The following is a 17,686-nucleotide window of genomic DNA, read 5'->3' as shown; positions in this document are numbered from 1 at the left end:
ACATCTCCAGAAATATTGGGGAGTTGGGCATTCTCCATGGTAAGCCCAACAGGCTGGAAAACTCAGTAACCACAGTGCTTACAGGCTGTTGCAGTCATCTTTAGTAATTATTTCCCTAAGAATTCTTATTTCCTATACAATTTCAGAGTTCAGTAAGACTCTACTTACTGAAATGGTTTTAGAAGGTACAAATAAGTCTTGGCAAAGAAGAAAAATACCCACAACTCAAGAAGTTGGGCAAGCTAGAAAATGGGCAAATTCTTCACATTCTAATGCATCCTTTTGCCAGCCCTCTCTTTTTCTAACAAAGTATCTGCTACTTTACATTCTCTATACATGAAAAAAAATCTAGATTTTTTTTCTTAATTTAGGACTTAATATATTAGCATACTAACTATACTTGAAGCCACATGTTAAAATGTCTTTGGATGTGCTGTACTAGCAGTCTTTAAATTTTCAGTAAACATAAGTTTGTTCTAGTGAACCAAATATATTAATTTCCCATAGTAAATATTTCTCTATACTACAGCTCATAGGTCCAAGTTGCTATACCCACATACACACTGCACTCCTGTCCTTTATGAAATAAGTTGCACTTACTGACTATTCTGGGTTAACTACTTGCTGACATGATTGTAACTCCACTGGGTCTCTCTCAGTTGTTTCCTTCTAGCCTGAGGCGTACTGCCAAATCTCTATCCAACACTGAATTGTAAGGATTTAAAAACAAAAAAAAGGAAGGTTTTGAGATACTCAAGTTTTTATAGGGAAGATAATCTTGGATAGGGAGGTGAAATAATTCTGTTCCTTGTTCTTTTTAAAATTGTGAAGAAAAGACAAAACTCTCATCGTTGATCCTGTATCCTTCAGAGATAGCAGTGCCAATTCCAGTGTCCAGAATAGTGACCAATTCAAACGTCATCTTTGCTTCACTGGGTTTACACAACCAGTGGTTCCCAACACTGCGTTAACTTTTCTTCACTGACTGTGTTGACAACAACATGGTCGCAGTCATACTGTGTGCCTCCTGTAGAGAGAAATGTCAAAGAAGGGAGGTTAAATTTGTCTCTTTGAAATAAGAGAAAAATACTCTAGGTTTCATAAAAGCTCTAGTAAGAAAGAGCTGGTGTAGACAATTTCTCTTTGATCCATAGCTCTGAGAAGACAAACGTATTTTCATCACTGCCCGCTTTTGGAATTTATTTTTGAAACAGTTTTGGAATTAAACAGGATCAGTCTGCCTTATTCTCTCCACCCCTTTAGCAATTCAGTTTCTCAGCTCTTTCAGCCTGGATGGAAAAGGAAAGAAACACTGCAGTACAGTCAGGTGCAGCTCCTTGAAGACTATCACTTCCCAAAAGTCGTGCTTGACTGTTCAGTTTTCCTGCAACAATTGTCAGTTGTCACTTGGCTCTAAAACCAGAGCGAAGATGTTTAGATGATGAAGTAAGTCCTTCTGCTACCAGACAGTACACATGTGACCAAGTCAGAGACAAGGTCTGGCACTCGTTTACTCCTTGCCATTATAATCCTTTATTTTGACCAGATGAATCACAATTCATCATGCACAATGTATCACCCAATGTTCAGCTGTTTCCAGTGGCAGCTGAACGTATCTGAATGCAAAATAGAAACATTTCTTAGAAGAGCTTAATCTACTTATGCAGTACAATGCCAAGTATGTTCTCATAGAAGAGCACCATTAATATTCTAACTTAAAAAAATGGGAAGCAATGACACATTTGACTGAAGCTGAAAGTCAGAATTGATGGTTTTTTTTCCCCTCAGATCTAGTATGTACTGCAGAAATGTAGGACACGTGCATTTCCTGCAGTATAACACACCTGCAGAGCAGGTGGTACTCCCACTGGAAGTAGCCATCTGTGCAAACCATTTATATGAAGCACTAGGACACTCCCATGGACACTGTCTTTTTGTTCTGCACCCCCATTGCCTCACCCTCCCTGACTGAGCAAAAGACAAGCCTGGCAGCTGAAAGCTTATGATGAGCATCTCAGTAAGATACTGAGCTTTATAGCTAATATTATTTTTTGTAGCTCAGTTATCACTGTGAGTGCAAAAAAAAATTTTTAAGTGGTGTCTGATAGAATGCAAACATTTAAGATGGGATAACTTGGGATGTTTTTGTCAGTGGATAGAGAGACTATTTACTTCGATAGCATGGTGCTCTGGACAAGGCTTTGTGCTATGCCAGTTTATCCACAAGGTGGCATTGGCAACTGCACAGTTACACAACTGCGTTCATTTGCTGAGGAATTCTTTAACGCACAGTTTGTGGTCCAGAATGGATCAGCACAGTAGGCAGAAAAAGGCAATGTTCTTACTAGGCTTTCTCAAAAAAAAACCCTAAAATACATTTACATTTACTGAAAGCTAAATGCATCTACCTTTTTGTATTTACTGTACAGATATACTTTGTTTTAAAGCTAAGAGTGCATCTATACTCCCACTACCAGCCCTATCCATTATAAAATTCTTCAATTATAAATGCAGAATACATAATTGCTTTTAACGTGATTAACTGAAGAAAAGACAATGCAGTAGTATTTCTGCTTGTTTGGAACAGGCTCCCCAGGAAAGTGGTCACAGCACCAAGCCTGATAAAGTTGAAGAAGCTTTTGGACAATGCTCTTGGGCACATGGTGTGACTCTTGAGGTGTCTCATACACGGCCATGAGTTGGGCTTTGCTGATCCTTATAGGTCCCTTCCAGCTCAGGATATTCTATGATTCCAAGTGTTCACTCCTGTTCAGTTCTAAAGTGCTGACTGTTGACTGTGTTATTTTTCTGGTTGGTTTGGGTCTTTCAGGGGATAGTGGTAGTTGTAATTGACATCATTAATGTCACAGCATCAATTTATAACCAATCTTAAAACAGCTAAAAAAAATAATAGAATAGAACAGATCCAGAAAATGTTTACTCCCTTCACCCAAAAAAGTGAGTTATATAAGAACATCTGATTATGCTAGTTCTACTAATCATTCAGTTTGCCACTTTTTTAGACTTTCTGTGAAGCTTTGAAAACAAAGTTCAGAAACAGTATCTACACAAATCAAATTACGATGACAAAAGTGACTCCAAAATACACGTCAAGTGCTCACAGACCCCAGGCTGCTATGGCAGAATCTCACACTTGCCATATAGGCATACCATTAATAAACAAAAGAACCCCACCTTTTTGCATCTATTCACATCAGTATACAATCCTGCCTTTGTTTTCCCAATATCCTTTGGCTATTGCATCAACAACTACTATTTAAGAAAATTTACACTTACAGAAATTAAAGTTAATGAAAAGTTAGGTTGTTCTTGCTTCACCATTTAAAATAAACATATTCACATTGCCCAGAAATTAACTGAGGCTATCTACAGCGAGTGGACACTGAGAATACAAGATAAGCAAGTATTGTGGGTTACTAAATTGTATGTAGGAGAAATGAAATGAAGCCTGTATAATTCAGGAGGTCAAACTAGCTGATCGGGTCTTTTTTACTTCTAGATTAAAGCAACTAAAGCTCCTTCCTTAATTTATAGGCACATTTAGTGTGTATCCCACTGCAAATACCATGTAATTAAGACCCAATGTAATGAGATAACATTTGCTTACCTTTGATATCTAAAACCAGCTTGGGTTTCATCTTGCTATAAATTCTGCCATCGGGACTAATATGCCAATATTGTTTGTCTTCATTCCGCTCAAATGACAGACCAAGTTTAGAGCCAGGAGTTATAAGATTTCCAACAATTGTCAAGCAGCAATCCTCTGCCATCTGTGTCATCAGAAAGGCAACAGCAATTACTCAGAATGTCTTTACTTCTACTGTCCACTGGTTTTTTTTGTCAAATCAAAGAGATATCATCATCAAATCAGAGGGAATGACTTTCCCTCCAGGAATCTATTTTTGCCCAAAACTCAAGACTCATCTTTCTTTTGTTCCTGTTTATGCTGACACTCTCCACTACATGGGAACATTAAAATAACTATGGTGTATCAGATCAAAAGGAACAATTAGCACCTGTCTATAGCAGTGGCCAATAACTGAAGGTTACATTGATACCATGGAAGATTACATTGATAGTACTCTTGTATGAAGTATGTTCCTGGTTATCTCTTCCAGGCTACAGCAATTGCCAGCCCAGAGACTTTTCCATGCATCCTGGAATCTTTAATGCTCATTTTCTGTCCCATGTGTGAATTTTTAGTCACTACCCACCAAGATCAGAGTAACCCTTTAATGTGAACACCCTTGTGTATTGTAACCCTTCCATACTGTGGCAAGCAGTTCTAAATCCTAACTACCATTATTTAAAAAAAATATATACATTAAACATAATTTGATATGCAACTAGTTTTATTTTATTCTCTCCTCATTCGTTGATTATTTTAAAGCATGTTTGCAGAGACTTCAAGCACATCATCACTCAAAGTGTACCCTTTGTAGGCTAAAATGTCCTCGCTATTTTGTCTCTTCCTTGCATAGAAGCTCTCCACTTCTTCTGAACATATTTTTTTTCCAAACATTTCTAATTTTGCAGTAACCTTTTCATAAAGAGGACATAACTGCACAGTATCAAGTGTATGAATTTCACAGTAATATTTGCTTATTTGTTCTACGCTCTTTTCCTAGTCACTTGTAGTACTTGATTCCAAACATCTGCAAATGTCTTCTTGGTTAATAAAAGAGCTGGCAAAAATCAAGCTTATTTCAAAAGAGTGTTAAGGCTGTATTACTAAGTAACACTCAATTTTTCTAGATAAACAGTGATTGTCAGTAGATCATAATAAACTGTGCCTTGTAACTACTGAATGCACTTCTGTGGCAGATTGAACACTCATCTGTCATTGTTGAAATGGCCCTAAATTATTTTACAAGTACTTTTGAAAGCACTTTGTCTTGAAAAAGTCATACTTCTGACTATCATAACCTAGAATTAAAGAAAGTTGATTTGGTATCAACTTCAGATACCAAAGTTGAAACGCTTCAGATACAAGTGAAATTTTCACTTGTATCTGAAGTGTTCTCTAGTGGTACAAAGAAAACTCTGAGTTTAGACATTAGGTCCACTAGGCCAGAACTTCATGCATCTCCATGAAACTCATGAAGAGTAAGGAGACCTGCATTCATATCTATTTCTGAAAAAAAGAGCAGAATGACTTTCATATCTTGCTTACTGGTTATCCCACATACTTAAAACAGCCCTTCCTTGAAAACCCCAGGCACAGCTCAAGGTCACATCTCATGACTCAGTCACTGAGATGACCCAAGCTTACAGGAAGGTGCAGGTTCTTCCAGTGACCTATGTCTGCCTCCGTGCAGGTAGCTACCCACCCAGGAGCTCAGTTTTCTTTGTAATATGTGGTAAAACCCAATTTCTGGTTTGTGCGAAATGGATTTTAATACCATTCACCAGAAAGATGACAGAGCTCTGCAAGAGTTCAGTCACTTAAGATCAATGTTGCCAGCTTGCACTCTGCACTAAGCTACCTGATTGCTATACAGCACAAGCTGTGTATTTTCTGTGCACAGAAAAATTGCTTTATGAGATACAGAAAAATGGCAAAACCCAGGAGCATTTATCCAAAGCCATATAATACCACACTGTCTCAATATGAAAACTTGTTGACATGTTTGAGAAGCACCATCAAAAGAGAAGTCTTTTGTACGTCATATTAAAGCTTTTAGCTTACTTTGCATCATTTTGCTGTCTGCATAAATCTCTTTTACAACTGCATGTGTCCTGTAAACATGTCCGAACAATGCCTTAGCTTATTAACAGTAAGATTCTTCCCTCCAGCATAGATGACATAGTTATAAATGGCTCCTTTGAAGTTATACAATCCTATAGAAAAAGTTCACATGATTCTTTGCAGTCAAGCTGTTTAACAGTATTAAAGTAACTTAATTTTCTTTTGGCTGGCATCCCTACCAAAGACTGTTCATGCTTAAACATTATATGAACTGTGCATACCTCTGCTCACCTCAATGACAATTTGCACATGATTAGTTTTATGGACTGTGAGAAAAGTAAGGCTTCATTTGGAAACTTGTACAGAAGAAAGGAAAAATGATGGATTTGACAAATACAAGGATCAAACAAAAAACCCCCAAACAAACAAAAAACCCCCCACCCCTAAATGGCTCAAAAGAGTGGGATTTACCTTTAGGCTTGCCTAAATGCACAAGAGGATATTGTCCTAGGGTGACTTTATGATGTTTATATTTTTAACTGTCTGTTTCCTCCCAAATTTGCTCTAAACTGGTAAATACCAGCCTATATTACACTAACTGTCCTACTGCAAGGTATGCATACTTCAAAATATTATCAGAAAGGGTCTCCCCTGCTTTGATACTTTTGCAATACTTTCTCTCAATATTTCCATTATATCAAAAAAGTATCAGACAACTAGTTTATATCACCTGAAAAAGCCAGAGTTGATTAAAGCAAATCAAAACAAAACCCACAAAAAACAACTCCCTGCAGAAGGATTATAGTTGAAACAGATTAAGCCCATGAAATAAATGAAGATACTGCAGTAGGAATTAAATTCATAAAGCCCTACTGCTGGAGAGGAAAAGAGAAAATGCACATTGAACTCAAACCTTACCCGACACCTTATGAATCCATCCTGATAAACCCAGATTTGATCATCTGAGTCTGTATTTTCTGCAACCTGTATTCTGAGAAGATTCAGATTATCTAGGTTGCCATCAGCTGACATGAATTTTCCTGTTTCCTTGTTTCGAAGCCTGAAGTACACACGTTTCTGCACAAAAGAAAATAACTTTTTAACCACAATCTCAGCAGTGAACACATCCTGCTCTCAGTTAACTTCAGAGCAGTTACTGTCAGTGCTGAACCCCAAACCTCCCTCTTTCTTTCTGAAAGCTTAACTTTTTGATTTGAGAATGTAATTCAGAAGCCCATAAACATCTGGACAAGACAAGCTGTGAGAACTCACCACTCCACATGGAGAGCTTTAGGCTTTCCTATGCACTGAAATCAGCACACAGTGAAAAGCTAAATTTTTTTAATTCAGAGCAAAATAACTTCTCTCTGCTAATTCCATTCCATATATGCTCTTAGGTTTCATTAAGGGTGCACTTGTGTGGCCTCTTACACATGAACACTTCTGTTCAGACAAGCTCTCAGCAGGGCAGTCAAAATGTATTATTCCTAATTCTGCTTAAGGCTATACAAAGACAAAACTATGACAGCAAACAAAGCTGGTTACAGGTACAAGTAACCTATGAATTAGAAAAAGCTGTTTCTCCAATGAAATATGGCTCAGCGAGAGCCTCAAATGTTAAAGCTCACAGGACTGCTGCACCATTGGACAAGATCATATGGAACAAAATATTATACGTATTTATAGAACAAAAATATTTATAGAACAAAATTAAGAGTGCATTACAAGAATAAATTTTGCATTAGATTTGCAAATTATTCTGCCAAGTAATAATCAGGGAGGGACTCTTCCTCTTAAATCAACACAAAATCACTACTACCTGAAGTGTCTTTTTTTTTTTTTTACCAGTTTTCTTGTTGTTCCATAAATAATGCAGATAGTATAGACAGTATGCCAGCAACCAGTCTGGGTTCTAGTTATGAAACAACTTTAAATCATTTATATATAGCAGTTATAGCCATTATTTAGTAATCCTTAATTAATCCTTATATGCTGCCTTCTGTACGTCAGTTTAAAGGATGCTTAATTAACAGTTTAAGCCATGTAACTGCAAAGCCAGGTAGCATATTCAAACAGCTTTTATTATACACAAAACTCTGGATTTCTTGACACAATTGCCAGTGCTGAAGTTTGTCACATGCCTGTGACAAGGCTGCAATGCTGCTTACAGCTGCATAATATCTCCCCAAGCCCATGACAAGATATAAATTAGTGCTTGATGAGCTCATGTCAAAGCCCACTCACCTGCAGTAAAGGTCTCAGAGAACCTATCTGACAAAAGCCACTGGCTTTATACCAGTCTGGAATTTCATTTGGTGTTAACAACATCTGACGTCCCCTGTAATTACTGTGTTCATAAATTATCCATCTATGAGGAGAAAAAATGAGACAATATCTTAACTGCCAAATTCTGCTTTGGAATCAATAAATGAGTTTAATAGCAATCTGTCCCACAACATAGTAGTGTTTAGCTTTGGAAAGCCAATTAGCTTCTTTGTAACAGGCCTTAAAAATAATGAAATAACATCCTGATTTAGGTCAGCCACACTGAGATGGGTACACAGGAGTTCTAATTTTAGAGTCCTATTATTTAAAAATTACAAGCTGAATGAAGCAAAGCATTTTCTTGGGAGAACCCAGCTTTTAAATACCATTTGTTTTCAGAAGGCACTGTGACTCCTCAGGGAGCAGAGATCTATATGTATTAAATGCTACATTGCTGCAGGTGCAGAACCAGCTAGATTGTGTATCTGAATTTGGACAGGCATGGTTCATGTGAGAAAGAACTACTATGGATGCAGACTGGAACAAGCAAACACTGGAAACTGCAACAGAGTGAAGTTCTCTTGGGTATTTTGACAGAGGTTTTATTTCATAACATCTCTCTTCTTTCCAAATACCTGCAAGGGGGGTGGGGAAGGGACAGCGCAAGAGTGCACATAGAAAAATTTGTTTAGCATTCCCTAACATGCATCCAGCTACACTTAAAATCACACATTGAGTGTAATCTGTCAGAACCCAATTTCTGATTCTCTGTTACTGGCACAGCCAGTGAATTATGTCTGGGCTTCAAAATAAGGTGCCATACAGTGCAATTTCTAGAGTCCTCTCACAGTGATGTGCTGGGGCTGTCCGGTAGCCATGGGGGTTTGAGTACATGAACACTCAGTATGCTTGTTTTCAGGTTACCTCCCTCCTCTGACTGATTTGTCACCAGACTTCTCCATCCAGAAGCAAACTCACTTTAATTTTGGTGCTTTTTCACTGCCTAATACACATCTATCCCCAGGAATTATAAATGGAGGTCTCTTAGCAAAGGAAGGGAAGATGAAATCATCTTCAATAAGGGAGGCAGCAGGGGCAAAGAAGTTGTAATCCCTGTATTTTGACACATTTCAGCAGCTGACACTGCTATAATGAAATCCAAATTTTCATATTCTATGTTTCTGGTGATCCACCAAAAAAAAAAATCACCCATATATTCATTGGACAGGAAACAGACACAATTCACAACTCCATTATCTGGAATCATGATATTGGCGAAGAAGTAACTTGATGTTTGACTTCATGTTATGGAAAGTGAGAATCAACTATTGTGGTTATGGTGAAAGATACTGAAACCTTGGGAGACATCACAATACTAACATGTACCTTTCCTTGCAACCTTTGTTTCAAAGCTCAGTTCAGTGCGCTAAGAAAAACCTTTGACCATCTTATCCAGATGGGGAAAATTATTTGGTCTACAGATTTGCTTATTAGCTATCCACTTGAGGGCAGTCTTAAGCTACCCAACAGCATCTCTCTAGCACACACCTTAGAAATTTGCCTCTTCAAAAGAACACATTTAAATGCAAAGCAACAGCAACGAGATCTATCATTAAACCCCCCCCAAAAAAACCCAAATTACAAAAACCACCAAAACGGGGGGCAAGTATCTTAGAGGTAGAGGTTAACAACAGGGAAAAAAAAAAAACAAAAAGAGAATTTAACAGATCTGCTGGAATCCTAGAATATAGGACAGTAGTTTTAAAAATGCTTCCAAACAGCTTTTCAACTTCATCACAGAGTATTTTTCACATGATCTTTAAGGGTACATTTAGAGAACACAACTGCTTAAAAACACCTACCAAATCTAATTGCTAGATTCTCATTCCATTCCTGCAGTAAAAGGGACTATTACTACTAACATCAAAAGAGGTGAAATCATGGTCTGATTGTACCTCTGTGTCCATAGCAGAAGTTAAAAAGTTAAAGGATGACCATGAAGACTTATTAAAAAACATTTTGAACTTATGACACAGATCACAAACCAAGAGCACCAAGAAGTTGGTTTTAAGGATGCTATCCAAGCTGATTTTTATAATACGGCATGAGAGAAGACATGAGTTTCCCTGAGAGCTTTTTTCAAATTCATTTCAACTCCTAGCAAAGGACATGAGTCAGTGATAACATATTGTTGAGACAGGATATGAAAATTCTCTGTAAGATGAAATGGCATTAATGCAGTACACACATTATGATATCCTAATTTTACATTCTGTGCTTCCATTACACCTGTAAAGTTGAGTAAGTACTTCATTCTAAAGAATCAAAAGGTGATTTTAAACTTACATGCCACCAAGGACTTGAACTGAAGCTATTCGAGGATTGTATCCCAGGAACTGAAGATTTAAGATTTCTGTACTGAACTCGATTTTCTTTCCTTGGAAACCCGTCTTTTCAAAAAGAGCTATGCAGGGCTCAGACAGCTCCTGCAAAAGGAAGATAAGTGCTTTTATAGGATGTTGGAATTCCAGATAGTAAAGATGAAGATCAGTACTCCACATACCCCTTTTATTTCAGAGGTTTCTTCTTGATGGTTTAAGATCAAAAACCCTGAATGTTTCTGCTCTTCAACTCCCTAATTAGACTTGAAAAGTCATAAAAAACCCTTATACAAAATACACGAGGGATCTGCTTGCAAGGAACTTAAAGCTTCCTTATCTTCAGGCACAAAGACCTCTGTGGTTGGTTCTTGCACAATACCTTAAGTATGTTTTAAAATACATTTTAATCAAAGCCATATCTCTCTTCCATTGCACTAACCCCCACTCGTGGGAATTTTCATGCAAAGAGCTGAACAGACAGTAAGATAATATTGATTTCTACAGCTTCAAATGATGACAGCCTTGTCAGCACTGCTTATCACTTATTGCGTTAATTTTTAACTTTTACAGTAGGTTACGGCAACTTCAATCTCTGACTAGACAAAAGATTCAAGATTCATACTACTGAGGTAAAAATTCACCACAAGTGAAAACTGTAACATCAGAATCCTCCAAATTGCTGTGGGGAGATGATTCTTCTCCTTCCCAGTCAAAATGCTTCAGGTGTCCGAGGGATTCTGCCCACATGAAGCTCTCTGCAACACTGAATCCAATTTGAATGTCTTCTGGGAAAGGAACTTTGGACTCTTTTCTGTGGGGCAAGGTATCTGTAGTGGACTGAAAATAACCTGTCATAATGAAGGCCTTCCTGTGGAAGCTGGGAGGTAAGGTTTGAAATTCCCCAGGGTAAAGTCAATTAAGCCTGAGTGTCCTGGTGCTACAGTGTACACTCATAGACAGAAATGACACTGCCACTCCCTTTCTCACAAATCTTCCAGCCAACGACTGCATAAATCCAACACCACAGCCAGAAGAGTTCCTTCCTTCTGGCATGTGTTCAGCAGGATCACACATCAACTGGATCGGGAACGCCTGACATGACGCAAAGTCTCGACAGACTCCCATCCAGCCTCAGGCATGGAAACAGGCCCTCCAAGGCAGAGCTGGCTCCATGCATGCGTGGCAGCTCATATATGCATGCTTCCATGTGAATTTCTTAGGCAAGACCTCCCATCTACCCATTTCTAACAGTGCTTACATTCCTCTTTAATCTTCCTTTAGATGTTTAAGGGCTCAGATGATGGTGTTGCATGAGCGTCACCATTACCTGCAGCTTATCACAGAGCAGCTGAGCTCTGCTTTCTGATGGCACACATGCTGCTGGGCTGTGGAAAATTCCAGGAGAGGCCTTTTCCCTTTACTCCAAAATCAGAGTATGCTCAGCCCCACCATGAAAGGCAACGCCAGTTAGATTGTCATGCACCACCACGGGTAAAGAGTCCAACGGGACCAGTCACACTGTGATGACGTCCCAGTGCCTCTGAACTCTAAGCCCTTTTACAGACTGGCACCTGCCCTCTGAGACATGCAGCTTCTCAGACAACAGCCTTTCAGCCTCATGCAATGCTTTAGAAATAATCTTCTTGCAAATAAAACAGAAAAGAAAATCCTCCAACTTTCTGCCACACCTTACACTGGGCTTTTTTTTTTTTTATTCAGCAGCAACACTGTTATATAAAACAGTGACAAATGCAAGGTCAGCCCATGAATTTTCAGTCAGTTCTTCCTCTGTACTGCACTGTACCAAGCTAGTGTTCCTGCAGATCTACATTTAGTTATTCCACAGGGTTTCTCATTACAGATGACTGTTCAAGTATAAACCACATTCACAGCTGTTTTTTATAGTATGCTCAGGAAGAAGAACAAGTGTCAAATTCAAGAAGGAAAAATGCTATTTTCTATCTGCAGCACAACTATGTGGAGTATGCAAACCAAGCACAACCAGGATATAGTGGAATCTAAACCCCCAAAACCCTTGAGCCTATATACAGGCCTTAAGATAGTTTTGTAAGTTCTCTTATTTAAAAAAGCCTTTTTAGCTTTCACTTACAAGTGTATCAAATATCCCTTTAATTTTATTTTTTCATGGTCTCTCAAAAAATGATCCCTTCAAAGGTGTGTTTAACTAGATAAATACAGTAACACGACATTAAAATAGCAAAGGTTCTTCTTGTATAAAAATGTCATGAAAAATCCTGAGGAAAGCTATAGAAATGGCAGATGGTAGGGAGGAATTATGATTGGCACTACTAAAATACAGTCCCAAAACATGTCTGACAGGTGAAACCAGGAGCTAAAATAATAAGGCTCAAGCTTTAGGAAAATAATGAAAAATAACCATGTAAGTAGTAAGACAGAAATAATCATTCTTTCTATTCTGGTTTGCTAATAAACCAATGAGCAAAGTAACCCATTCTCCTCTTCTCTGCAGCTAAGGAGCCTCTGAAGAAGGAAGCAGCAGCACATGATTTGCAGACAGCTGCAGCTCTGTGCTGCTGTCTGAAGTGTGGTAAAATGGAGGGCTAGAACAAGTTTTACAAGTGTAAAGAACTTAAGGAAGCACAGAACTGGCATTTCTGTTTTAACACATCAGTCTCTGTCACAAATAGTAAATCATTTAAAACTAAGCTGATCCTTCCAGCTTGAAATAAGCATTTTAAACCCAGGAACTGGTGAAATGAAACAAACATTTTTAAAGCCAGGGAGTATTGATATGCATTTTAAATTCATGGTGATCACCCACCAAGCTTGGCTAGAAACAATTCTACTGCTTTTAGTAGAGACTGTCTCCTAGACAGCCAAAGAGTTCAGAAAGCAGTCGTACTTGCTGCAGTTGTTTGTTTACAGAATACATCAAAATTCTCCAGAGCCATGAAAGAGGATGACACATTTCTGCTCTCCTTCATCAACTGCTACACCACTGACAGGTTACCAAAATTACAGTGAAGTGCAATAAAGTTGCCAAATTCAAAGAAGAGATTCAAGAGAGAACTCCTCCTTTTTTAAAACAAGTACCATGTCCTCATGTTGCTGTACATTCCTGGAATCTTGACCACATTTTGCTAGTAATTATTTTGGTCTTAAAAGATACTTGCAGATTTCATAAGTGGTCCATCATAATGATTGGTTATAAGCTTGAGCAAACTCATTCCTGGCCACTGACGAGTTACAAAATATGTAAATGTAGTTTAGTTTGTATCCACCACACATAACAACGCGGCCTGATTTTGCCAAATACCATTGGGTGTTGCTTTACCTTATCTAGAAGGGTGCATTATTTTGTGATTAACTCAAATTCCATTGTCCTGATGATAACAACAGTGTCTTATAATTACATGTATTTCATGCAAAGTTGCTTAATTAGGCCTGCTTTTTAAATATGCATCAAAAACAAGGTCTATGGTACAGATATTTCTTCACACCATCCTACCACCTTCTCAACCTGTTCTAAGTGGTCTCTCCTACAGGGAAATAGACTTGACTCTTTATAAGCTGTTATTAAGAACAGGCATCCCAGGCAGTTGCTTCAGTAACATCTTCTCCTTTACAAAAACAGCACAGAGGTCAAGAATACCTGACTAACTGCACCTAGGACATTTAACTGCTACTGCATAGAAAAAAACCCAAACCAAAACAAACAAACCAATCCCCATCCCCCAAACCAAACCCTCCTCTGTCGTATGTGTGCCCTAGAATTTTTACTGGGGAATCATCACTGTCCTTATCCTTACAATATTTCAAATAGGTTTTACTTACAATATTTATGATCTGTAAAGACTTTAGAACTGCTTGGGGTGAACAACCCATTGCTGTCAGATCAGGATAGATCCCTTCTTCCAACACATACTGGTTACCGGCGAATTCCTCCTGGTCATACACTATGCAGCTGCAGAAAGAAGGAGAAGAAGTTCCCTCTTAAGACATCTGTGCCACTAAAATGCAGACGCATTATTTACAATGTTTTGTCCTGAAAGACTGATGTGCAAATGGCAAAGCATTGTACTCTGTAAAAGTCCCCATATATGAAAGCACCTCATGTGTTAGAAAGCTGTTTACTTTTCTGAAACTTGATTTTGCAGTATTCATTCAATGCAACTTACCTGCCATCTAAAATTTTTGAAGACTTCACAGCAAATGAATCAATACATCTTGTGTTTTTTTCAAATATTTGGCAGTTACCCTTGAATTCAGGCTCTGAAAATAACTGGACCTTTAAAAAGTTATAAACATATTTAAGGAAATTAATTCTTCTACCTTCAGTTACATTTCTACCATTAATTCTATAATTACAAAAAACCATACTTTTAACACCCAGACTTCCTTGATTATCTATGTTTGGCATCTCTTCAGTGTTACAATCCTTGCTCAAGAGAGCAAGACAACTCCCAAAATTATTTCTGGCTGTAAATCACTAAGTGACATACAAAATAATTAAAACAACAATAACAAGTATAGCTTCTTGGTCTATCTGCTGGGTAAGATGTTTAAATTCCCAAAGAGTGGCCAGAATAGGCACACCTTTATTAAAAGGCCATTAAAAAGTTTTCTTTTATATTATCAATCTGCTTAATTTCCAAAATGCACACTCTTCCCAGTAAATGAAAACTCTCTGCCTCTCAGAACACTAATGGTGTATAATCCTGGCAAAGGACTCAGACAGCATGCCAAGAAGCAAGGTGTATATTCCCAGGGTAGAGGGCTTTATGAGCCTGTTACAGCTACAGACACAGACTCATGCTGGTTCTTTCTCTGCTCCAAGGATAAGTGAGGATACATCCCCCAGAGTGTTTTGCCCTTATTAAGAAATAAAAAAAAAAATTCTAAGCTGCAAACTTGCTAATTTGTCTGGAGGATAATTAGCCATGATCACACAGAAGTCATTGACATTACAACATGCCTACCAGCTTTATTCACTCTTAATAGAGATAGGAGTGTGGGCAGGTACAGCATTCTCCAAAGAGGAGCACGCTGATGATGGATGCACTCTGTTGGCTGCAAGCCACTACTTCTTTGTTTCCTTAGGATAAGGTCTTCCTTAGGATAGGGTCTTAATAGGCACATAATGTAAAGATGCAAATAATTTTTCATGCACACAGCTGAAAATAAGCAGCCTTGAGATTTTTATTCCCCACACTTTATGCATTATCCCTATGCAGGAGATTCCAGTGAAGCGTGCTACTAATCAGGAGTAGCAAACTAGGACAGCTAAGAATTGTCTCCTTAGTTTTTAGGGCCGTGATATATTTTCAGTCACTACTTTGACTGAAATGAAAATAAAAATAACATTGTACAGGGACAAACCTGGAAACCTGAAAAGGTTCAGAAATTAAGAAGGGTGAAAAAAGCTGCCCATTAGCCTCACTGTCAAAAGTATATATTAGTACTTGCACAAAGGACACAATCCAATATTAACTTACTGAACAGAGAAGTTTTCCCTGCCGTTTCCTTCCCTTATGTTATTGACAAAGATGGCATTAACTTTTAAGCACAACTCAGCAGTATTTGTGAGTGAACAACTCCCTTCAAGTGCAACCACCACTAGCAAAACTCTTAACCAAAGAAATAGGTTCACAAGAAATTAAGTCAGCTGTACCAAGAACAACATCTGTCCTGTAGTGCCCTCACCAAAACATCATCTCTGCTGTAGAGCCCTCACCTCAGTGACAGACTCCAGGTCCTGTACCTCTGCATAGAGGGCTGCAGGCTCCAGCTCTACAAAACAATCACTGATACCCCAAAACACCTCACTTGCTGAACCAAGACATTGCCAGTGCCCTAAAAAGTTCTGATGGCAATTGTATATCAAATCCCACCTTCCTTGGGTCTTAATGTGCCTTACTCAAGTGGTTTGGAAAATAGCCTTCCTCCACCTGCAGTTTTCACTCTGACTAGCCAGCCATCTATGCAAATACCTGAGTGCTCCCCTGGACAAACAGCCACTTCTTTATTTACATGTTACAGACACTACACAGTATGTTTCATGTGCTTAGAGAAGTATCTTACCTTGACTTTACCCCTTTCGCTTCCAACAATATCCTGCAAAAGTTTTGAGGGGAAAGAAGGGAAAAAATATTTTAAACAGTGATAAAATAACATACAAAATTTACTATTAATTATTGTTTAAATAATGTAAATAAACTGAATTTGACAGAAAAAGCAGAGTTCCAAATAGTTCAGAGAAACGTGCAAAACAAGTAGAAAATTAGCTCCTTACCATAACAATGGGTTGAACTGAAGATATTTTACAATTCTTTCCCCCCCATGCCTCAATGCTGGGATACAACCCTTTAGCCAGTATATACTGCTCCCCTGTAAACTCAGGATTCTCATAAGCCACCCATCTAAAACAGAAAGAAGAGGAGGGTGGTTGGTAGAAGTCACACTACTTTTCCAATATACAGATGTGTACATTCATTACCATCTTAATGGAAGAACAAATAAAAAGTTTCTGAAGTGCCAAATTGTAATGCTGTTAAAACCCTAAACAAACCAGTGTATCTGACAGTGCAAACCCTATGCAAATTTTACTACCTTCTTGCACTATGTTGATACAAATCAGAGTGAATTAGCAGAAGCAAAGCACAAGTTCAGACACATCACATATCCTAAAAGTTATCTCCAGTAAGAATATTTCAAGATGTTTTACAATTCTATTATTTTACCAAGGTCAAGTTCTTCTCTTACAGACAAAACAAACAAACAAAAATACCCCCAAAACCAACAAAAAAAAAGAAAAAAAAAAAAAAAACCCCAAAAAAACACCTAAAACACCAACACCAGACAGGTACCAGAATACAGCTTTTTCAATAAAACTGACTTTCACAGTAATCTCAGCAGTAAATGTAGCAATACTGACTTTTTACTTTTAATGTTGCCTGTAGCTACGGCTCAGTTGTGTTTAAGCAAATACACGTGGAAATCATGCTTGACATAGGTAGCAAATTCAGAGATCTGCATCAAGTCTTTGGTCTCAGTCAGAATATGCCTTTTTGACAGACTTTCAACTTTTGGCATGATACACACTTGAAGTATTGGAAAAGCAACCAAATCACTAGATGTATCTCTCTGATGTCCAATTACTCATGCAGTGATTAGGTCCAATATTAAATATCTGCTATCAGGTAGTCTTGCTAAGAATAGTATGCTACATTCAATCAGTCTTCTATTACAGTGTTCTTCTGACCCTGGTTGCATACTGAAAGCACAAACAGAGCACTTCCTGCATCTATACTACCTTTGATTTTGTGATAACCTGCAGAATTTACTTGTC

At 38.1% G+C, this 17,686-nt stretch overlaps 1 protein-coding gene across 3 annotated transcripts in view; it reads right to left on the bottom strand.

The window, feature by feature from the left end:
• Positions 1–742: 742 nt before the first annotated feature.
• CRYBG1 (crystallin beta-gamma domain containing 1) overlaps positions 743–17,686 on the bottom strand; it is a 62,540-nt gene continuing 45,596 nt past the window's right edge. For 2 of the 3 annotated variants that reach the window (XM_064412834.1, XM_064412835.1), the window contains exons 14-22: positions 16,631–16,757; positions 16,420–16,452; positions 14,517–14,626; positions 14,173–14,302; positions 10,322–10,461; positions 7,955–8,078; positions 6,629–6,787; positions 3,629–3,791; positions 743–1,027 (exon numbers count right to left, since the gene is read on the bottom strand). In XM_064412834.1, coding sequence (XP_064268904.1) covers positions 939–1,027; positions 3,629–3,791; positions 6,629–6,787; positions 7,955–8,078; positions 10,322–10,461; positions 14,173–14,302; positions 14,517–14,626; positions 16,420–16,452; positions 16,631–16,757 — 1,075 coding nt within the window. In that variant the 3' untranslated portion in view covers positions 743–938. Of the gene's footprint in view, positions 1,028–3,628; positions 3,792–5,710; positions 5,863–6,628; positions 6,788–7,954; positions 8,079–10,321; positions 10,462–14,172; positions 14,303–14,516; positions 14,627–16,419; positions 16,453–16,630; positions 16,758–17,686 lie in introns of those variants that run through there. The other variant, XR_010358561.1, reaches the window with a different exon arrangement.

Source organism: Passer domesticus, chromosome 3, assembly GCF_036417665.1.
Source record: "Passer domesticus isolate bPasDom1 chromosome 3, bPasDom1.hap1, whole genome shotgun sequence".
NCBI lineage: Eukaryota > Metazoa > Chordata > Aves > Passeriformes > Passeridae > Passer > Passer domesticus.
The sequence above is the reverse complement of the archived record's forward strand: the minus strand, read 5'-3'. Positions and strand labels throughout refer to the sequence as shown.